Genomic DNA, 24,004 nt, shown 5'->3' with positions numbered 1-24,004 from the left:
GAAGCAGTCATAGGGTGTATCAGTCAGCGCGCAAAGCCCAGACCTTCCTCCTGGGCAGTTATGTGTGAAACACATTTCACTGACCTAGAAATGCCTCGGACATGATGAAAACAAGCCCAGATTCTCCCAGGGTGAAATTCCCCTTTAATGTTTCACAACTTTTATTTTTATGAAATTCACTGAGTAGGATGGTGATCCCTATCGTCTTTTGAGGAGCCTCCTGGTTGAAGGGCTCGGGCTAGTATTACATAGCCAGCTAGAAGGATGAATCAAGAAGCTAACGTTAAACAGAGCCTACCTTAGCAGGCTACTAAGTTCTCATAATAACTTTGCTTTACAGAGAATAGACTACTGAGACAGAAAGTGATGTGGCGCTCAGTGGTGAAGCTGAAGTAGGCTGCAATGCATGCAGAAGGAAGCAGAGGAGACATAGAGAGAGAGGAATCAAGCAGAGAGAGAGCTTAGTACAGTGGTTCCCATACTTGGGGTCGGAGCCCCATGTGGTGACACCTGAGAAAATCTGTACAAATTTTATCAAACAAGTTAGGGAAAAGATACAGTATGTTTCAATATGAACATCTCCACATAGCCTATCTTCCCTACATTAAGATGCAAACAAAGTTATAAAGATGTGTTTGTTTATATCAGTGGTTGTTTGTCTTATCTCCATTGCCCACTGGAGTTTAGTTTATCCATTACCACTTTATTTTTTTTTACCTCTATATCACTGATATTAATACAGAATAGTAAGTAATATCCTAGAAATTCATGTGTATGTGATAATACGATCATCTGTGTGCTCCATTGATGTGTTTGTGCAGAGCTTGATTAGTAATGCCTCGGAATACAAACGTGAAGGCTATGTAGTTTGAGAAAAGAGATATCTTTGTAAAAAGTTGAGGATTTTATGCAATTCATCATTACAACTGACTGAACAGTCGCCGATGCTATACGTGTCAGTGTGAATCATTTCTCATATTTCCCTCCTTTCAGGTAGAAACATTACATCTGTATAGCTAATAGGCTACGTGTTTGTAGATTGATTGAAGTGAATGAAACTATAGCAGCCAAGGTAATAATGGCCGGGCTCATTTTCCGAACCTCACTAAAACTCAAACCATGATTATGGTCATGCCCTCCCTTTCTCCCCCTCCTATCATCCTAGTGTCCTACACTCAGCCTGTGTAAAACGCTGGTTGTATCTGCACCCCTTTCGCTCTCTCTCCTCGGCACCGGGGGCAGAATCGACTGTGATTCAACAAACCTCCATGAAACACAGAGTAAGGGGATTAAGTAAAAATAGATCTGAGCCTTCTTTCTTTCTTGGTTCATTTTCATACATGCTTTCGCTTTAGCTGCATTTCAGGAAGCCTCATACAAGCTCCAGGTGGTCAGGTCCAGCCAGTGAGGGGCCCCGGCGTTCAGCAGAGATTACCCAGTGTGTGTTATGTCACGAGTTGACTGATTACCAGTTTGTGTGTGTGTGTGTCCGTATCCGCGTGTTTCAAATCCAATGTTATTCGTCACATGCGACGAATACAACAGGTGTAGACCTTACAGTGAAATGCTTGTGTCCGTGTCCACGTGTGTGTACATTTGCACGTGTGCCTGCCTGTTGGGATTAAAAATTGCTTTTGCAACAAAGTGTGATAATGAAAACACAGGCATTTACATTCGTTGCTGCTATTAGCATTCAGAAAGGGTAGGGCGCTAACATTTGATTGCTAGTATCAACAGAGCTAACATGCTACCATCTGACTTGAACCATCATCAAGCTTACACACTAGTACATGACTGCTAGTACCCTGCCCCTGGGTTAATAAATAAATAACAAGAGACCTGGGGAGGGTGAACAGTCGATTCATTTGAATTAAAGAGTTGGTTTTGTTCAATTAAACAGCTGTAAACGCTGCTGAAATCAGTACAGTGGACGAGGAAACTAACTCCACAAAGAGAGAGTGATAGGCCTTCAGAAAGTATTCATACCCCTTGACTTATTCCACATTTTGCTGTGTTTACAGCCTGTATTCCAAACTTTTTTTCTCACCCATGTACACACAATAGCCATAACGACAAAGTAAAAATGTATTTTTTTTGTTTAAATGTTAGCAAATTTATTGAAAATTAAATATAGAAATATCTCATTTGCATAAGTATTCACACCTCTGAGTCAATATTTTGTATGCACCTTTGGCAGCAATTACAGCTGTGAGTCTCTAAGAGCTTTCCACATCTGGATTATGCAACATTTGCCCATTATTAATTTTCAAATTCTTCAAGCTCTGTCAAATTGGTTGTTGATCATTGCTAGACAACCATTTTCAGGTATTGCCATAGATTTTCAAGTTTTAAGTAAAAACTATAACTTGGTAAGCAACTCCAGTGTAGATTTGGTCTTGTGTTTTAGCTTGTTGTCCTGCTGAAAATTGACTGAACCAGATTTTCCTCTAGGATTTTGCCTGTGCTTACTTCCATTTCTTTTTTATCCTGAAAAACTTCCCAGTCCTTAACGTTTACAAGCATACCATAACATGATGCAGCCACCACTATGCTTGAAAATATGGAGAGTGGTACTTGCTAATGTATTGGATTTGCCCCAAACATAACACTTTGTATTCAGAACAAAAATGAATTGCTTTGCCCACAACTTTTGCTGTTTTACTTTAGTGCTTTGTTGCAAACAGGATGCAGGTTTTAGAATATTTGTATTCTGTACAGGCTTCCTTCTTTTCACTCTATCAATATGGTTAGTATTGTGGAGTAACTACAATGTTGTTGTTCTCCTATCACAGAAATTATACTCTTCAACTATTTTAAAGTCACCATTGGCCTCATGGTGAAATCCCTGAGTAGTTTCCTTCCTCACCGGCAACTGAGTTAGGAAGGACTGGGTGACTGGGTGTATTGATACACCATCCAAAGTGTAATTAACTTCACAATGCTCAAAGAGATATTCATTGTCTGCTTTAGGTGCAATAAGTTCCCTTTGTGGTTGCATCTGTGTTTGAAATTCACAGCTCGACTGAGGAACCTGTGTAGGGTGGGGTACAGAGATGGGGTAGTCATTCAAAACACTATTATTGCTCACAAAGTGAGCCCAAGCAAGTAATATGTGGATTGTTAAGCACATTTTTACCCCTGAACAAAGAGGTTAAATACTTATTGACTCAAGACCTTTCAGCTTTTCATTTTTTATTCATTTGTAAACATTTCGCAAAACATAATTCCATTTAGACATAATGGGGTATTGTGTGTAGGCCAGTGACCAAAATAAATCTTTATTTAAGCCATTTTATTTTCAGGCTGTAACACAACAAAATACACACACACACACACACACACACACACACACACACACACACACACACACACACACACACACACACACACACACACACACACACACACACACACACACACACACACTATGTATAAGGCACTCCCAAGGATTTTCTGATTGATCTTCCTTGCTAAATTGAGCTGTAAAGCTGTTGACCTTGTGGCAGCTGCAGTATAGACTGGTACTGCCAGGCTCAGTGTTTTTACAACCACTCTCCACTCCTGATCCTGAGGCAGTCAGGGAAATTACCTCAGTCCTCAGTCACAGGGCCATCTATATTCAGAACGAAAGGGCCCAAACCACAATGGGGAACATTGAGAGTCCCTCCTATCTTTACACAGACCAACATGATACACACTGTGGGTGACTCCAGAGTGATGCAACAGCTGAAAGACCACTGTTCCGCCCTGGAGCGACAAGGAGCTGTTGGTTTACTCTCAGATGACTAATGAGTCTACGTTAGCATTACAGGAAACATAGTAAAGGGCTAGGCACTGAGCGGTCGTCCCATATGGTCTGTTTTTGCTGGATGGGTTTGGCCTTAGGTAAACTCATACACAGGACTAGACAACTCAAACTAGACACCCTAATGAAAAACTAGCACGGGATATTAATGAGCCATTGAATCAAATTAAATTGAATATTTAAAAAAGGAAGGAAAATAGGCCAGATACAGTACAAACATAAAAACACAGTCGGACGAGGGCTCATACACACTGTACACCACACGCACATACACACCCTATACTTTATGGGCCATTTTTAACCGGCACTATTTCGGACGGTTAAACTCTGGCGATTTTTATGACACTCCCCCGCTTAAATTAATCACGGGTAGACCGAGGCGTGCGAGCTTCAGCGGTAGTAACCCACAGGGGCCGGTCGCCTCACAGTGAGAGTGGTGATTAATGAAAACCACACTGTCCTGATTGGTCCACAAATTCAGCTAGAACGCGACTCACTAAACTCATTAGAAGGAAAAACTGTGACTTCGACTCCAAAATGAAAGGAAAGACTCCAGAGAATCTAATGCTCTCTACTGATTTCATTCTGTACAACGACATATGGTGACAGCGGTGGGATTTCAGTCGTACAGTGGGTTCAGGTCACGGTGTACCATTTTGACATGTTGGCCCATTTTGGTTATCAGTCCCGCCAAATGACTGATGTTATCAGCCTGCTCTTTTCTTCTCGCCTGCCCATTTAATTTGAATAAATACAGCTAGCTAGTGTTCTGTTTTTAAGGCTGGTCTAATTCTTCCATTGACGTTCCCACTAAAAGTATGGCTTAATTAATGCTGCTCTCATTGACAGACTCTTCTCTCTTGGCTCCGTTACTCTCCATTGTCCTGGTCTGTCTGTTCTATTGTCTGTCTGCTGTCGACTGTTGTCTATGGACTAGTTGATAACCACAGTACCCCTCTACATAACTGTTGTCTATGGACTAGTTGATAACCACAGTACCCCTCTACATAACTGTTGTCTATGGACTAGTTGATAACCACAGTACCCCTCTACATAACTGTTGTCTATGGACTAGTTGATAACCACAGTACCCCTCTACATAACTGTTGTCTATGGACTAGTTGATAACCACAGTACCCTTCTACATAACTGTTGTCTATGGACTAGTTGATAACCACAGTACACCTCTACATAACTGTTGTCTATGGACTAGTTGATAACCACAGTACCCCTCTACATAACTGTTGTCTATGGACTAGTTGATAACCACAGTACCCCTCTACATAACTGTTGTCTATGGACTAGTTGATAACCACAGTACCCCTCTACATAACTGTTGTCTATTGAACGCAATGTGCTTTTAAAAAGCACTGCAGATGAGATGTGTTTTGTATATCAAGAACGGGAGGTAGAGAAAGATAATTATTTGAAATGAACAGGATTAATTCCCTTTCAATTTACTCAACGTAGGAAAGGAATGTCACTTTTCAAATCTTGAGTTCCCTGAATTGAAATGGAATTGAGCCGATCCTTGCTAATAAGCCCTACTACTAGAATCGTCAACAGCAGCATTCTGATCAGCCTGCACTGATATTCATGTGTTGTTGTGTTTTGCCAGCTGGACCCAGACAACACCGGTTTCATTGCAGTGGAGAACTTCACCAGTCTGGTGGAGCACCATGAGCTGCAGCTGGACCCCTCCAAACTGGACATGCTGTTTGCACTGGTGCAGAGCAACGAGGATGGGCAGGTGTGCTACCAGGAGCTCATCGAGCTGGTGAGTGACAGGGAATGGACACACACGCACACACACACGCACACACACAGAGGCACGTATAGTACGTGCACACACTTGCTACAGAATGATTCGAGGTTCATGATGTCAAAGTGTACCTGCCCATTGCAGTCTTTTGTTCTTCAGAAAGAGGTTTGATCTTTCTAATTAAATGTAATTATAAATACACCCAAACAAAATGTAATGATAAATAAATACACACACACACACACACACACACACAGTTATACATTATACTGTATTAGCTGTTGGTAGAGCAAAGGGGAAAATCCTGCCTCAATGTCTTCTACTGAGCAGTGTTCTGAGTTCTGATGCTGCTAGGAGGTCAGAGATATTCTTATTCATTCCTCTCCACTTAACCTGTCTGTGTTTAGACCTTTGTTCCGATATATCGAATTAATGCAAAGCCTTTTAAAGGGGCTGAGGTGATTCTTAGTCTTGAGTGTAGCCGTAGACCAGAGCATGTTTCTTCTCCTCGCAGCATATGGGTTTAAGCAGCGTGATTCATTCAACACGATGCAATTCCTGACATGTTTTCACTTCCCTAAGCTGGTTCCTTCCTTCGCTCTGTTCTGCTCATGGTTTGTAATGAAAGCGGTTCCATTTAGTTCCCCTTCCAAATGCTCAGGTCTAGCTTCTAGTGTGTGAGCAGCAATGCAGATGCAGGTGCTCTCGCCGACATTCCAACCCCTTCCTTTAGTTTGCCCTTCTCCTATCGTCCACCCCTCCCTTTTTGGATCTTCATGCCTCTTCCTTCTGTTACTCCCTCTCCCCTTCTGCAAATCTTATCCTCCTTTAATAGTATCCCTTTATTCATAATGTACCCTTCTCTCTCCCCAATATCACCCCCCCACCCCCACCCCCGTCTAAACCGCTCAGAATTGATTTTCTTTTTCGTCACCCGTGTAGGTCCAGATCGTATGTTAAAACCCTCCCCAGGTTTAGGCAGCATCAGCGAGACAGTTTAATATTCACCGTCAGCCAAATGCAAATGAGGTTCGATCAGCCCAGCATTGGTAGTAGCAGGCAGTGATCTAAGGTCATTTGAGAATGCTCAGCCTCACAGAGATATCGACATCCATGTCTGATTGGTAAAGATTTGTGTGACAAACGTGTGCGCATACACAGTTTGCATCCATTTTTCACTGGATGGGCACAGACGCACACTCACAGAGGACGTGCACTTGCTCACTAACACATGATCAGGGAGGCTAACACATACACACACAGACTCATTCACCGTACACACGCTTAGCGTACCGATAGGAGCAGGTCTGGTTTAGTTTGTCGGGAGAATATGCAAATGTAGCGTGACATTTTTAACCAGGTCATAGCCAAGCTGACACCCCCCCCAGCCTTCCTCTGGTTGTCTTCTTCTCTTTCTATCACGCTTTATTTTTCCTTCTCTCTTCCTCCTTTTGTCCCTTCTTTCTTTCTCTTTCCATCTCCTTCACTTTTCCTCTGTCTGTCTGTCTGCCTGCCTCTCTCCCTCCCTCTCCTTCAGGGAGAATTAAAAAGGGGACACCACTGACAGTATGTGTCGGATGAATGGTATTCTGAGTTGGGAAGCGCACCGCTGCCATTATATTACCACCAGTGTCTAACGTCTGCCGTATGGCCTGAATTAAGACCTGGCAAAGAAGATAAAACACCCCTGCCTGTGGAGCTGGAGCAGTGTGTGTGTGCTGTGTGTGTGTTTTCACACATCTGTGCACTCTACATACTGTACATCAGCAGTTATGTCTAGCCTTTTGGCCCCGAGGCGTGGGACTTTCATCCTGTTAGTCTGCTGAACAGGGATGTTAAACTTTCCTTCGCTCTATTGGTCTTCGGGCTCGGTGTGAGTTGTTGATCCACACATACTGTCTCGACGTGACTGGGTGTAAATGTGTCGGAAGCGAGCTCTTGGCCCACAAGTTCAGAAGCGTATGGCTGCGTGAGTGTGTGAATGTGTTTGAGTTCCTCCGTGTTTTTCATGCCGGCTGATCGGAGCCAGAGAGCTCCATCGGACCAGCCTGGGGGGGATAACTCATGCTCCGCTAAAGCCTCTCAGGGGGATCGCAGACTATGAGAGGCCCACACACACTTACAAACACACATACACACACACACCTCATTTTCAGGTGACTGTGTTCAGGAAAAATCCCTTTCCCTAGTCATTGTTCCTCCTTAATCTGAGAGATACACCAATACGGATCCCACTGCTGCCACCATGTCAGTGTGCGTTGTGATTTAGTCATGGCAGACAAATATAGAAAACGCTAGGCGAACTTTACCAAGCATGCTTCAGTCAACTACAATACATAGTGAATTGACAATATTTCCGGTTTTCTATTTAACATCAATATTGCTGCAGGGATTCTCTGTGTTTCTGCTTGCTTGAAGAGGGGATGAGGTTGACACCCTAAGCCCAGAGCGCCATTTGTCACCTGTGACCTGACTGAAGCTCTCTTTGGGAGTGTTTAGTGTCCCCAGCAAGGCCATTTGGGATATTTAGTGGCTCCAGTGTGGTCGTTCTAGTGTTTTGAGACTTCAACGGAGTCGTGCTGACAGTGTTTAGTGCCCAGGGTGCATCTGTCTTCTGAGTTGACGAGCAGGATCTCACTGGAGGGAAAGACAAAGAGGAACAGATGCACCTTATCATCCCTGTCTCACACACACACACACACACAGTGGCTGTTCATCAGCTCCACACACACCCTCGCAACACACAAACACACCCTCGCAACACACACACACACCCTCGCAATACACACTACAAACTCAGGCAAGCACGATGTCTCTTTTAGGTGGGTTGCTGGCTCTAAAGTGGTGCACTTTGCTTAAGTGTCGTGGAGTGAAGGTTTTTCCAGTTTAGGTCCTGATGATTAAACCATGAAGGAGGGTTATGGCTATGGGCTGCTTTGGAGATAAAGGTGGGCTCGTATTTTAAAAGGGTTTTGGTAGAATGGCTCTGAAAATCTGGGTCAGTGGAGAAGGTGGGCGAACACAGTGATTTAGTTTCTCTTATATTACTGTGTGTGTGTGTGTGTGTGTGTATTTAATAGCTTAATAATGTATTATTAATGACCAGTAAATGAGAAGTAAATGGTGTGCTGTTCCTGTTTAACAGAACTAAGTGATGGTGAGTCATTTACTGCATTGGTGATTCAGGACTTTTTTTATTTAACCTTCATTAGGACATTAGGATTCCAACCTGGTTCTGCACAGTATGTAGTAAATAATTTAGTAACATTCATTGAATGAGTTCTGCATTGCTTGCTGTTTGTGGTTTTAGGCTGGTTTTCTGAATAAGCACTATGTGGCAGGTAGCCTAGTAGCCTAGTGGTTAGACTAGTAACCAAGATCGAATCCCCTAGCTGACAAGGTAAAAATCTGTCGTTCTGCCCCTGAACAAGGCAGTTAACCCACTGTCCCTAGGCCGTCATTGAAAATAAGAATGTGTTCTTAACTGACTTAACTGACTGCTAGCATTTAGCAGTAGGACTCTCTGACTCTACACATGAAATAAGTTCAGCTCACATTGTTTGGTGAGCATCTGGCCCAACTTTGGAAATGTTCTGGAATGGATAGCCTGAATAATTTAGAACGACTCTATACCAAACTCAATATACACATGTACCTCTATAAAGAGATGACTATGGAACAAATAGCATCTTTATGTTTCATTATTAATTCAAACTATTGAGCAGTACAGTATTGACCAAACACCAGTACTAATTAAGTCATGAAGGACAGAGGCTGGAGCAGAGCTGAGCACCAACATGTACTGTAACCCCCTTGCTGGTTTAAATACACACGACTGGACACACACGCATACACACACCGATGTCAATTAGGTCCAATCCGGTCTCCCTGGAAGGGAATTCTATCTAAAGCTCCATCCTCAGACTTATCCTTTAATATCAATTATTTTCCCTGGCAGACGTCTCCTTCTTGTCAAGGGAGTTTTAGCAGTGGACCATGTTGATGCCAGAGTCTGAGGTCCTCGTGAGTAGTGATGGGATGGGATGTGATGCCAGCACGCCCTGATAGAGTGCTCCTACTGAGTTTCTCAGGGCTCGCCAGTCAAATCGTCAGCTGCCACGCTAACGTGCTTTATTGTCTGCCTCCCTCTCTAACATCCCGAACTTCAAAGGCCGCGCTTAACGCTCACGTTAGAAGCGGCGGTCCCTCGTGTCGGATGGAGAAGGCGGGGCAGAAGGATAAGTGTCTATCGGGAAATGTCTCCCGGGAACATTCAGGAGCACAAATGTCAGCGAGCGAGATGCAACGTGTCACTAAGAGGAGAGGCAGCAGGTGTTTTGGGGGAACAAACAGATGAAACACTGGAAACACAGGCATCGTTTAGAAAACAAATCCCACAGAGAAGGAAAAAAAGACATTTGTGTATACATCAGCCCCAACCACGCACAAACACCTTCCTTTTATCTTAAGTCTTCTAAGAAAGACATTATTGAAGACGGGTGGAAACACCCTAATTTCCCTTCCCTCCCTGGAAACACCCTAATTTCCCATTCCTTACTTCCTAATGTCTCCAACCCACCCCCTCGCTTCTGCTTTCCTCTCCCTCCTATCGCACGTACAGTATAATTACATTCCCTGGGCTCGATCTCCGTGCTAAAATATGCTGTGGTGCTTCCACCGGAGGGCCGGCAGCGCCTCTCGCGCTCACGCTGGTTATCGCCATGCCACAGGCCCACACTCGCTCATTGTTCAAGCCCGGCATCGTAATGACTTAATACGTGTCTCATGGCATCCCGTTCCACTAAACTTCCCCACCACCATACACCACCGCTCTACAGACTAACTATATTTATGTTATTATTAAATGATTTACTTTAATATCCTCAGACGGCTAAGATCCATTTGTATGTGATTTGTTTGTTTATATATTTCTTAGTCTCCTTGTTTTTCTTTCTTTAATTAGCGCTGTATTGATATTGCCCCTGATTTCTTTCATTATTATTATGCTCCCCACAATGTCTGGATGTAATGAGCCTGCACACAACAGCACCTAATGAATTACGGTTGGTTTGCTTTCGCTGCCTGTCTGGTGGAGTCTGTGGGGACTCTGACAACTGCTGCAGTACAGATGGATACAGTAGGAATGAGGCTTGCAATATTGCCTGTGTATCATCTTGGATTGAAGCATTTCTCCATTGTATAGGTAAACGCGGATCGGTTGACTTTTTCCACTGTCCTTTCCTTGTGGAGCTTTTCAGATTTATTTTCGCTAGAATATTTTGTATTTTAAATCTCACCTTTATTTAAGAGGACGTTCATTTTCTTCCAGATTCATGCTACAATATGTGTCTTATCTAGTGATATTTTGGGCTTCAACTGTCAGTGATGGTTGCACCAGGGTGTTAGCTCAAGGTCCTACCAAAGCAGCAAACATCCAGGGTTCCGTGTACCATGTCACGCTAGCCCCCAGCTGTGCCGCTTACTGCTCACTTAGCAAACCTGGAGTCTCCATGATAACAGGAGCCTGTCACCCAGTCTCCCCACCGCATTCTCCTTCCCTCCTCCTCGGGCAAAACAGCTCTACTCAGCAAAGCTTTGCCCCTCAATGGCAAAATCGCGCGTTTTGAGTGAAGAGAGGCGCCATGTGTACCTGTCAAGGCAAGGCAGCGCTGAAATAATCTCCTCCACTTTTAGCACTGAACGGTTCAAGTTGACGTACGTCTTTACTCTCCTATGGAAACTGGAGGAACGGAGATTCTCTTTGTTTAAAGTTAGCACATTGAATGTCTTAGCCCCAGCTAGGCTACATGGCTTTTCGGTTCTCTGTGCCTTCAAAACGTTTGCTTCAGCACTTTTGGAAGACATGGGGTTACTGCATAATGGTCGTGTTTCAACTTCTTAAAGCAGTTGAAGGTATTTAGCATGCCAATTCTAATTAGCAATCAAATTATAGCTTTCTCTGTCAGATTCAAAGAAATTCTAACTTCTCTCTCTCTCTCTCCTTCTCGCTCACTCCTCTCTTTGTCTCTCTCTCTCTCTCTATCTTCCACCCTCCTCAGATGAGCAGCAAGCGTTCCAGCAGTTTCCGACGAGCCATCGCCAATGGCCGCCGCACACTGCAGCGGGAGATCCTATTGGACGAGACGGGCCTGGGCGTGTACAAGCGCTTTGTGCGCTACGTGGCCTATGAGATCCTGCCCTGCGAGACAGACCGGCGCTGGTACTTCCACCAGAACAGCTTGTGTCCCCCTCCTGTCTTCATGGCCATCATTACCATCATCCAGGTGAGAGGTCTAAGATGACTGAGCTGCTCATTGTTAAGACCTTATTGCGTTGTGACCCACCCGAAGATGTTAGTATTGACTTATGACCTTTAAAATAAGCAGTACAATGTTTCTGGCATAAAATATCTTTAGCTTGAGGAATGACCCAATAATGGGCACTGGGCAGTCTGGACACTGACCCACGCTTTGGTAAACAGTGGTTAAGGGTGCGTATATTCAATGCCAGACCTCGAAGGCAACACTGTCAAATTGGCTTTCATGTTCGGATTCTTGGATTCTTATCAGCAACTGATGTCGAACTGGGCAACCAAGCCAGTGGAATATTCTCTGGCCAGTTTAGTGATATTAATGGAACAATTTATTGACGGGAAAAAAAAGAAAACCACCAGACCACTTTAGCCCGGGTGGCTATGACTTGAATAGGCAATGCTATAAAGCCTGCTGCTACTCAACGAAGCCACAGCACTTCCTCTTCGAACTCACTGTCATTCTGAAGAAAGCCAAGTACTGTAAGTGCTCGTAAATGCTTCACAATGGCAGGGAACGGTCTGTAATGAAAATTTGGCTTTCGATAAAGACTATTTCCCGTTCATTTAAATTCATTGAAATGATGATTAATTGATCTATGAAAAGGAGCTAATGGAATCGGACCAGCTGTGTGTGTCTCTCTCTCGATGTGCATCGCCTGTCGGTGCCAATGGAAGTCTTCAACCAAACGCAAGGCCACAAAAAAATGAAGACAACATTCAGCGCATTTATTAGCTGAATCCCAATTGGCTCTCATAACAGAACTCTGTACTATGTGATATAAATGAGTGTCTGAATGAAGAGACGTGGGTGTGAACCCAGCGCGTGTGTCGCCTCTCCCGTCAGATCGTTGTGTTCATGTGCTATGGCATCATGCTGAATAAGTGGGTACTGCAGACATACCAGCCAGACTTCATGAAGAGCTCCCTGGTGTACCACCCCAGACACCGCCTCCAGGTGTGGCGCTTCTTCAGCTACATGTTCATGCACGTTGGGTAAGAAACCACCCCACACCACCTCATTCACACACACACACACACACACACACACACACACACACACACACACACACACACACACACACACACACACACACACACACACACACACACACACACACACACACACACACACACACACACACACACACACACAAACACAAACACACACACACACACACTCACACTCACACTCACACTCACACTCACACTCACACACACACAGTGCAAAGCAAAACATAATTGATACTGCATTGACAGATAATAGACAGGGTTGATGGATAGACGGTGATAGATGACTTCAGTAGATACCTTTGATGAAGTGTCTAGACCAAAGGAGCTGATTTAAAACACTATGCATTATTCCTTTGTCATTGAGACCAGTGTCCACAGTGTCCACTGTTCACTGTGTCTCTCAGGTTGGAACAGCTGGGGTTCAACGCTCTTCTCCAGCTGATGATCGGCGTTCCCTTGGAGATGGTCCATGGCATCCTACGCATCAGTCTGCTCTACATGGCTGGTGTAGTGGCAGGTGAGTGTCACTGTGTTAGCATCATTGGTTGATGTGATACTATCGTGGGTTAATGTGTTAGCCATCGCTGTGTTAGCCATCGCTGTGTTAGCCATCGCTGCGGATAGTACCCTATTTTGGTACTTTGGTGTTTTAGTTTTGTGTTGGTGTGATGTTGTGGTCCCTTTGTGTATTAGTCTGCTCCCCGTGGCTGATAAGTTAGCCATAAAGGGTAAGTGTGCACTACTGTTCTCATCCAACACAGTGGCTTGTATAAGTGTTTTAGTATGTGCACTTCAAAGATGACGTACTGTCGTGGTCTGTTTGATCCTTTTGATATATGAGACCGACCGGCTCGATTCGGTCTTATATAGCAAAACTTGTATTGGTGTTTTCTACATTGGATAAAAGTAGAGACTCATTGAACATTGTATATCATACACTACAGTTGAGGACTAATGGGAAAGTAATTCTGCTTTGAAAGTTGATCAACTTGTAACCCCACATTTGAGAAAATGGCCCTTGAATGTTTTGGTGTCCCTACTGGAGAGCTCTTCTTTGTCTACACCCATTCAGCATCGTTCACACGCTCTTAAGCCTTAGCTCCACCTGTCTCTTTAAGGATTCACGTGAGGCCATGTGCTAAACAGAGGGAGTACGGTAGTGTACTAAACAACCAAAGATTTCAAGACTAAAGGCTGGTTTTTACTACGTCTATCCACATGTCTGTAGCTGTACAGCTGTCGCAGTGACATCAGGAACTTTCTATTGTCGTCCGTCATCAAACTTGTCGTTGTCTTTATGAATAAGTATAAACACAAAAATGACAGGCTGCATGACATTAGCAGCCTGGGGGTCCAACTTCGCATAACTGGTGTATTTTAACACCAACGAACCCATCTGTTTAAAAATGAATATAGTATATGTCAATCTAGCAAACCAGGCAATGTTTTGTTTTGTTTCTAGCGTGTTAGCTAGCTACAGTGCTGTGGAAAAGCATTTGCCCCTTTACAGTTTTCTCTACTTTTATTACAGAATGATCTTCAACCAAAACCTAATATTAGATAAATGGAACCTGAGTGAACAAATAACACATAATTACGTACTTATTTAATTTATTTCATGGACAAAGTTATGCAACACCCAATGCCTTCGTGAAAAAGTGAATTGCCCCTTATACTCAATAACTGGTTGTGCCACCTTTATCTGCAATGACAGCAACTAAATGCTTCCTGTAGTTGTTGATCATTCCACTCTTGCATGCAGAACTGCTTTAACTCAGCAACTTTTGTGGGTTTTTCATGAACTACTCGTTTTAAGGCCTGCCACAACATTTCACTTGGGATTAAGTCTGGACTTTGACTAGGCCATTCCAAAACTTCAAATTTGTTGTTTTTTAGCCATTTTATGTAGACTTGATTGTGTGTTTTGGATCATTGTCTTGCTGCATGACCCAGCTGTACTTCAGCTTCAGCTCACAGACAGATGGCCCGATATTCTCCTGTAGAATTATCTGATACAGAGGAGAATTCATGGTTCCGTCTATTAAAGCAAGTCATCCAGGTCCAGGTCCAGGCAGCAAAGCATCCCCAAACCACCACACTACCACCATCATGCTTAAACGATGGTGGAAGATTCTTAATGTGGAATGCAGTGTTTGGTTTTCGCCAGGCATAATGGAATGAGAACCTCATACCAACGGTCAAGCATGGTGGCTGGATTTTCTCCATCTCCTTAGCTGTCATACTCTGCTTTCACTGGACATTCCACTGATTTCAAAACGGGGTCCTCCAGAAAGCAGAGAGCAGTTCTTCGGTATATCTTTCAAAAAAGCAGCGTTAGAAGGATTAGCTACCTACACATACCAAGCAGCTCATGTTAAACAGAAGCATGCTCCATGGCAGACCAATCTGAATTCATCTCTCGGCATGTCCAGCCCATTCATTATCTCAGCCAATCATGGCTAGTGGGAAGTTTCCTGTCTTTTTCTGTGGCTAAACCAACTAGGCATGTAATTTAACAATTTAATTCGTATTTAGAGATGGCATACAAGTTTGTTATTAAGGCACATGAAAGTTCACATGTTCCAGAAGGCATTTCTGCCAAAAAACGCATTTTGATAAAAAAAATGTTTTTACGTTCAATTGCCTCTCCTGTGAAGTAGGGATGTGCGACATATGCCTAGTTTCCTGAAATGAGTCACATATACTGAACAAAAACATAAAACGTAACATGTAAAGTGTTGGTCCCATGTTTCATGAGCTGAAAAAAAAGATCCCAGAAATGTTCCATACGCACCAAAAAATTCCCTCAAATGTTGTGCACATCTATGTTAGTGAGTATTTCTCCTTTGCCAAGATAATCCATCCATCTGACAGGTGTGGCATATTAAAAAGGAGATTAAACAGCATGATCATTACACAGGTGCACCTTGTGCTGGGGATAATGAAAAGACACTCTAAAATGTGCAGTTTTGTCACACAACACAATGCTACAGATGTCTCAATTTGAGGGAGCGTGCATTTGGCATGCTGACTACAGGAATGTCCACTAGAACTGTTGCCAAATAATTAAATGTTCATTTCTCTACCACAAGCCGCCTCCAACGTCGTTTTAGAGAATTTGGCAGTACGTCTAACCGGCCTCACAAACGCAGACCACATGTAACCACGGCAGCCCAGGACCTCCAAATCCGTCTTCTTTATCTGCGGGATTGTCTGAGACCAGCCACCTGGACAGCTGATGAAACTGAGGAGTATTTCTGTCTACTACAAAGCTCTTTTGTGGGAAAAAAAACATATTCTGATTTGCATGGCCTGGCTCCTCAGTGGGTGGGCCTGACTCCCAAGTGGGTGGGCCTATGCCCCTGCCCAGACATGTGAAATCCATAGATTAGGGCCTAATGAATTTATTTAAATTGACTGATTTCCTTATATGAACTGTAACTCAGTAATATTGTTGAAATTGTTGCATGTTGGGTTTTAATTTTTGTTCAGTTACATAGCCTCTGTGAGTCCAGGTCACGTAACTGTATACTTGAACCACTTTTGTTCAGAGCAGGAGCTGACTCACTTGAAGGACTGTTGACAACAAACTTAATTTCTTTCCGTCCTCCTCATTGGCAGTGTGGAGATTGAGGCCTATGAATCCACTTGGGAGTCTGTGATGATGTGGTTTCCTTTGCCATATCCCACCCCCACTACTGCAGAAATCGTATCGACTCTGACGTGCAAAATTATTGTTTCCATAGCTCTATTTCATCTACATTCTGCATTATTTTGTTTTCTGACCTCGTAAGCCTAATTCCAATTTTGCGATATTCATACATTTTGCTAGACCTGTATAATTTCATGGACTGTTTCTCAATTGTCTACTAAAAACATAAATTCTTTCACTACCCCAGTTTTCCTCCTAGCGTAACAGATGTAGGATCTTAATTTGAGCCAGTTTGCTACAGCAGCAAAATAATCCATCAACAGGAAATATTAATTATTATGTGGGTTATAACTAATAGATATTTTTGTAGGGGTTGATATATTTTTCATAAAAGAAAATCAAGTCTGTAATTTCAAAGTGGAAATTCTAAACTTCAGAAGCCTTTTTTAAACCTCAAATACACTGCATGTTTTATATTTCCTGCATTGCAGTAAAGTTCTCCAGCAACAGTGTGATCAAATTAAGATCCTACATCTGTAAGCTTGACTAAACGTTGTTCAACTCCTTGTACTCCCTGAAAATGACGCACGCACACACACACACACACACACACAGTACATGCTTATGAATTATTGGAGCTTTGATTTAAAAAAAAAAGTATGATGACAGAATCGCAGAGAGGTCGAAAGAGAGAGAGAAAGCGAATGAGAGAAGCGGAGTAATGCAGGCTTCGTCTACCTGGTATTGGCATAAGAGCAGACGAGATTCTGCGATTTGAGATGCAGTCAAAACAAGAAGGAGGAGGAAAAGCAGTGCCAGACCTTTTTTGAAGCAGGTGGAGCAGTGCCCGGGGAGTTTGGGGTTCATAGGCTCAGCCGGGGCTCAAAATCACAGGTTCAGGTAGGGTTATAAGGGGGGCTAATGATGAGAGGTACACGTACTAACAGGGGAGTTGTGAGAGAGCGAGGATTGACTGGGGACTGGGGTCAATGGGGCCAACCACCGCAGCTCTAGGCACAGGGGGAGGGTAATAAAGACACGGAGCCCCGAGCCCTCTTGCCTTTGGCTGACATTTTCCATGAAAATAACAGGTAGACATCAAACATGGAAGGGGAGGCGGGGGGGGGGGGGGGGTGCTGCCATTAAATAAGTGCGGTTATTTAATGGCAGACACGATATAGCAAGCCGTAAAGCTTTATGCTGTTGGAATACATTTTCTGTGATATGAAGTTTGAGTTTGGGCCGAGCAGCAGCCCTCATTAACATACCATAGGCGATCGTAACAATACATTTTCTACTGTGCTTTCCATGGGTTATTCCAATATGTCTATCTTTTGAGTCTTCTTTGCATTCAAGTCTCTGTTTTTTCCCAGAAATCTCCTCTCTTTGATTGTTTGTGAATTATATAAAAGTTGCCCAGGGATACAGATTACTGGAACTCAGTTTGTAGCCTCATGTTTATATTCATGTTTTGTCTTGCTTATGAGTTCAATCGTGTCAGAATGTGTTAGTTTTTCTTGGAGAGCAGTAGACCTCACAGGGTTTAGTCGTGCTCTGTGATTACATCCTCACAGACCTTCAGCAGGTAGTGTGTGTGTTCGCGCGCGGTACACAAGTTAAAGGAAGTCGATTATACACAGTAAACATGTCCAATCTATAGTTATTTGCAGGTTTCTCTTTTGAGTAAATATACCATCAGTTCTTCATTAAATTATGTGGAGGATGATGAAGCCTTGCTAATCCATGAAAGCTGCACTGCGTGCCTGTTTTCAGTATCTACCAGAACATAGCCTAATTAATTAATTATTGTAATAGAAGGTCACTGCACAAAGCCTTGTATTTCCAAGTGTAAATACGCTTATACTTTCATTAGTGTGTGTGCATTAGTGTGTGGGTGTTGACCGAAAAGCAGTGGACTTTGTAGGCCCATAGGGACCAGTGGCGGCTGGTGACCTGAACAATTTAGGAGGATGGGAGACCCACGGTATAGGCGCAGACCGCACGGAGACGACAAAGCCCGTTTCAAAATCGTTCAGGGTAAATTATTTTAGAACCTTAAACACTTAACAAAGACATTTAGAGTAAAATATGATGGGGAACGGGAATGAGAGGCCTACTTACAGTGTTTGGAAGGGATCACAGCAGTGACTGAATGGGGGTATGAGGCATGAGTGGAGCTGTTCAGAGACTTGACTTCAGTGCAGGACAGGCTCATCGTGATTGGATGGTGCTGGAGAACAGCGCCACACTTCCACTGAGGGCAGGACAGGATTTAACTGGGAAGTCAAAATGCAAGAACACAACACAGTTAGACAAAAAAAGCTAAGAATGAGTTTGTCCAAGCCAGGATTAAAAACACATTGATGTGTATGTGTAATAATGTGATTGTGTTAGTGTATATGATTGACTCGACATAAAGTAATGAGAGAACATTGACAGGGTTTCTTACAGTGCTTGGAGAGGAAGGTCAGGTCATATCAGGAGAGAGTTGACACGTAGTGGAGTGGACATCCCTTCTTAATCAGGGAACGGGAGGGGACTGTAAATATAAATAGCAGATCCATTCCATTAGAGCAGCACCATCATAGGTTTGGGCAACACGTTTCTCCATGAAGTTAAACTCAGACATCTCAGACTTCACAAAGTAAAACATAGACTGCGCATTCAAAGTAGCCAAATAAATGTTCCAGAATAAAGCCCCGATCGTCCACATAACAGACACTAACTAAGAACTGCGAGCGACAAGCTGATGTCTGGGATTCATCCATTTGCCATGCGAGAAAATGTGCTGCGCCAATCTCTCTTTTAATCTCACTTGCAATGGAAGCTATCAAATCATCCTGAATTGATTTTGACTGTAACAGAGACGCAGGAAGCAGGTGCAGTCAGTGAGTTCAATAGGAACGACCAGAGTGAATACAGAACCATGAACATGAAAACAGGAAACAATACTACCTAATGGGTGATGCAACGGAGTGCTAGATAAAGGGGAAGTCATCAGGGAGTGATGGAGTCCAGATGTGCCTCATGATGGGGCGCAGATATGCGTAATGATGGTTGCCAGGTGTGCATAATGATGGGTTGCCAGGACCGGGGGTTAGTAGACCGACGACTTCGAGCTCTGGAGTGGGGGACCGGAAGTAGACGTGACATCGACATCCCAGAGAAGACAGTAGATACTTCCATGGCCCGAGCAGCCGCACACAAGCCTAAGATCACCATGCGTAATGCCAAGCGTCTGCTGGTGTGGTGTAAAGCTCACCGCCATTGGACTCTGGAGCAGTGGAAATGCGTTCTCTGGAGTGATGAATCATGCTTCACCATCTGGCAGTCTGACGGACGAATCTGGGTTTAGCGAATGCCAGGAGAACGCTACCAGCCCCAATGCATAGTGCCAGCTGTAAAGTTTGGTGGAGGAGCAATCATGATTTGGGGCTGTTTTTCATAGTTTGGGCTAGACCCCTTAGTTCCAGTAAAAGGACATCTTAACACTACAGCATACAATGACATTCTGGACGATTCAATGCTTCCTACAGTTTAGGGAAGTCCCTTTCCTGTTTCAGCATGACAATGCCCCTCGTGCACAAAGCGAGGTCCATACAGAAATGGTTTGTTGAGATTGGTGTGGAAGAACTTGACAGGCACAGAGCCCTGACCTCAACCCCATCGAACACCTTTGGGATGGATTTGAACGCTGACTGCAAGCCAGGCAGTTGCCCAACATCAGTGCCCGACCTCACTGATGCTCTTGTGGCTGAATGGAAGCAGCAATGTTGTGGCTTGTGGCTGAAGTCCCTGCAACTCCATATTAATGTCCATGATTTTGGAATGAGTTGTTCGACAAACAAGTGTCCATATACTTTTGGTATGTGGTGTATGTGGAAAGATCCATACTGTAGCTCCGATATCAACATATTCATTCAAACAACGATAAGAAATATGGCTTTGCAGTAATGCTGATTCTCAATTCGAATAATGGTTTCAATCCATCATTGAGTTCTCTCTTAATGGGTTTGATTCAGGAGCATTCTGTTGGGCATCCAGTTGTCATTGTGATAAAAACCTGAGATGGGGCTGAATCAATTTTTTTGTTTTCTCTGTTCTTCACTTTTGTAGAAATCGCTATGATATTTCCACAAACCACCTTGTATTTTTTTGAGAAAATATTCACATTTCTTTGCAAGGGACCCGTGTGGGTTGACAAGTCATTGTCAATTTTGTCTCATAGTTCCATCATGTCATGGATACACATTAAATCGGTATTAAGGAGTCCACATTGTATTTCCCAAAGGGGAAATTTAAGGCATAGAAATTTGATGCTACATGATATGAGATGGGATTAGCTATCCTTTGTATTTGAAATATTTGTTTTTATCAGAATACAATGTTAGAATCTTGGCCCTCTTTAATCTCTTCCCAGGAAGTTGATTTGTATGAGTGTTGTTGTGGATACCTGGTATGGCTGTCGTGTTACAGAGGATTCCTGATCAGACAGTTATTTTCCCTTTTGTGAGGCCCAATGTGGGAAAAGTTTAAGCCAAGCCTTTAGAGAGAGGGAAAGGGAGAACGAGAGCACAGTGGAAGAGTAGAGGAGAGAAGAGGGTGCAGAGAACACAGGGCTAGATAAATCACCTCGGGTGCCAGGGAGAGGTGACTCAGGGCGTGACTCGGACACCCTGACACTGAGGCTCTGACTCCAGGTGGAAGGATATTTAATATTCACTGTGGTCTGATTTGAGAGAGAGGAGACACTCTTTTGGCTTATGTAGTTGTCAATATGGCTTTGCTTCTGCTAGTTGAGTCACTTGCTTTATTATACGTTCTGGGAATTTATGAATGGTGTTCTACACTACACAGTACATTAGTAGTATAGCCTGTACTGAGCTCTGTTTAACCTGTATTTTTTATAAACCCTGGTGCTGCATTAAGCCCCTGGCCTTGTGTGTAGTTCTGTGGCTGTGAGCCCCTCGATGTAGTCTCCCGGTGGCAGGGTAGTGTGAATCTACATCCAGGAAGCAGGCAGGGTGACCTTGGCGCGGTGCAGTGGGTGGCTGGTTGGTTCATTGGCTGCCGGTGTGATTATGGTAATCCCCCAGCCCTTCTCCATGGGGCCCTTCTCACCATCAACCTCACCACACAATGTGGCACAATCCAGGCTCACTTCCTCTCCCAGTCTTCCCCCTGCGGCCTCACTGGTAATGATACCAATGATAACAGATGGCTTTAGTGTAGTGCAAGTTGTTCAACCTCATCCGAGGATCCTGGAAGTGTGGGGGAGTCGCCCATCTCATGCTTGGTTGTAATGCAGCAACACCCTCCTGGGTGATGCACGGTGGCCATTTTGTGCCAGAATTGTTTCTGATGTGTTGTGGTTGTCCCAAATAATTACTTTATATTCTATTTCTGTGGGTTGTTCAGTCTAGTCCAGTTACATTCTGTTTGTTTCCATTGGACACTGAACAGTGGCTCCATAACCTTGAGCAAAGCACAGGACTGTATTTCATGGATGTTTTCTTGGCAATCTTTTTTTTAAATTGGAATCATTTTCTCCCAAGGTCATTTGTTGTGTCTGTTTGCTGAAAAGTAGCCGTGACTGAGAACGACATTGGTTGTGACCAGAATCTACACTCTCAGGGAAAAAGGAGCTATCTATAACCTAAAAGGATTCTTCGGCTGTCCCCGTAGGAGAACCCTTTGAAGAACCCTTTTTGGTTCCAGGTAGAACCCTTCTCCCATGGGGACCACCGAATAACCTTTTTGGAACCATTTTTTAAAACAGTGTTTTCAAACACATACCAGTAGCCACTCATACTTATCAGCACAGGCATTCACACACACCCAGAGACACAAACAGTACAAGCAAACGCCATAGTATACACCACACTTACACTCTCATTTGCTTATGCCCCCCACCCGCCCCTCTTTCTATCTCTCTCAATCTCTCAGAAACACACAAACACACCACACCCAGAGGTGAGATGTGATTATATCTGGCCTCTGGCACCCGGTGCTGTGTTGAATGGTCTCTTCTCTCAGCAGCTCTGAGGATGTGACTGCTGGAGACTATTGATTTTTCTCGATGCCCCCTGTGCTTCCGGGAAACATAAATATTATCATATTTTTCCCAGCCTGACAAATTTGGACTGGGTAGAACGCTGCCTGTGATAGAATTAACCCAATCTCCGAGGAGACCAAGGGCAGGGTGTCTTTGGACCGGGTGTTTTAGCACAGCGCAAATGTTCTGCATTTTATATCTCTCTGTGGGATGATTTGAAGCGCTGCTCTCGCATCACACTCATGTTGTTATTGCTGTTTTTGTTTTTATAGAGTAGCGTTTAAGGAACCCTCTGATTATGTGGAACTCCGTGTTTAGACTGGGCTGTTGTGTTGTTTGTATATCGAGCTTAAATGTTGTCTCTGTCTGGCTAATATGACCAAACATGCACTCACTGACACACACGCTCACACAAGCTCAAAACCACACGCAGATACACTCCCGCTCACACACATCCACCCCACACATCGACTCCATGACTGCTTCTACTGGACTCCTATTTATTATTACTACACAATGACTATTTATTATTACTACACAATGACTATTTATTATTACTACACAATGACTATTTATTATTACTACACAATGACTATATATTATTACTATACAATGACTATTTATTATTACTATACAATGACTATTTATTATTACTACACAAGGACTATTTATTATTACTACACAATGACTATATATTATTACTATACAATGACTATTTATTATTACTACACAAGGACTATTTATTATTACTACACAATGACTATATATTATTACTACACAATGACTATTTATTATTACTACACAATGACTATTTATTATTACTACACAATGACTATATATTATTACTACACAATTACTATTTATTATTACTACACAATGACTTTATATTATTACTACACAATGACTATATATTATTACTACACAATGACTATATATTATTACTACACTATGACTATATATTATTACTACACAATGACTATATATTATTACTACACAATGACTATATATTATTACTGCGCAATATATTTCACAACTCCCCGGCACGTGTAAATATCCTACTTCGTCTGAGCGCCTTCTTGTGTTATATTTGAGCTACATCTGATCCTATTTTTATTAATTGAGTTTGTATTGTTATTATTCTTTAGACACTTACTTGCTTCCCTTTTGTTGTTGCATTGTCTAGTGGTGAACCTGCAGGTAAGCATTTCGTTGCACTGTGTACTCCATGTGCATCATGTGTATACAGTATGACAGAAAACACACTTGGAACATGATATGGGGACTCTGGTGGTTTGTTGTGACTGGATGTCCAGGTGTGTTTTGAAAGGACTCACTCCCTTGGTGATCTGGTATGTGTGAACTGGGGATGATGAGTGAAAGGCCTCAGTCTCCTCTTTCCGTTAAGG

At 43.2% G+C, this 24,004-nt stretch overlaps 1 protein-coding gene across 1 annotated transcript in view; it reads left to right on the top strand.

Moving 5' to 3' along the window:
• Positions 1-24,004, top strand: part of rhbdl1 (rhomboid, veinlet-like 1 (Drosophila)) — a 57,939-nt gene that overhangs the window by 9,905 nt on the left and 24,030 nt on the right. Inside the window, exons 2-5 of the mRNA XM_020454573.2 lie at positions 5,424-5,582; positions 11,627-11,851; positions 12,725-12,873; positions 13,296-13,408. Of these exons, the coding sequence (XP_020310162.1) occupies positions 5,424-5,582; positions 11,627-11,851; positions 12,725-12,873; positions 13,296-13,408 (646 nt within the window). The remainder of the gene's footprint in view (positions 1-5,423; positions 5,583-11,626; positions 11,852-12,724; positions 12,874-13,295; positions 13,409-24,004) is intronic.

Source organism: Oncorhynchus kisutch, linkage group LG20 (assembly GCF_002021735.2).
Source record: "Oncorhynchus kisutch isolate 150728-3 linkage group LG20, Okis_V2, whole genome shotgun sequence".
In the NCBI taxonomy this organism is placed as follows: domain Eukaryota; kingdom Metazoa; phylum Chordata; class Actinopteri; order Salmoniformes; family Salmonidae; genus Oncorhynchus; species Oncorhynchus kisutch.
Note: the sequence above shows the minus strand (reverse complement) of the source record. Positions and strands in the feature narration are given on the sequence as shown.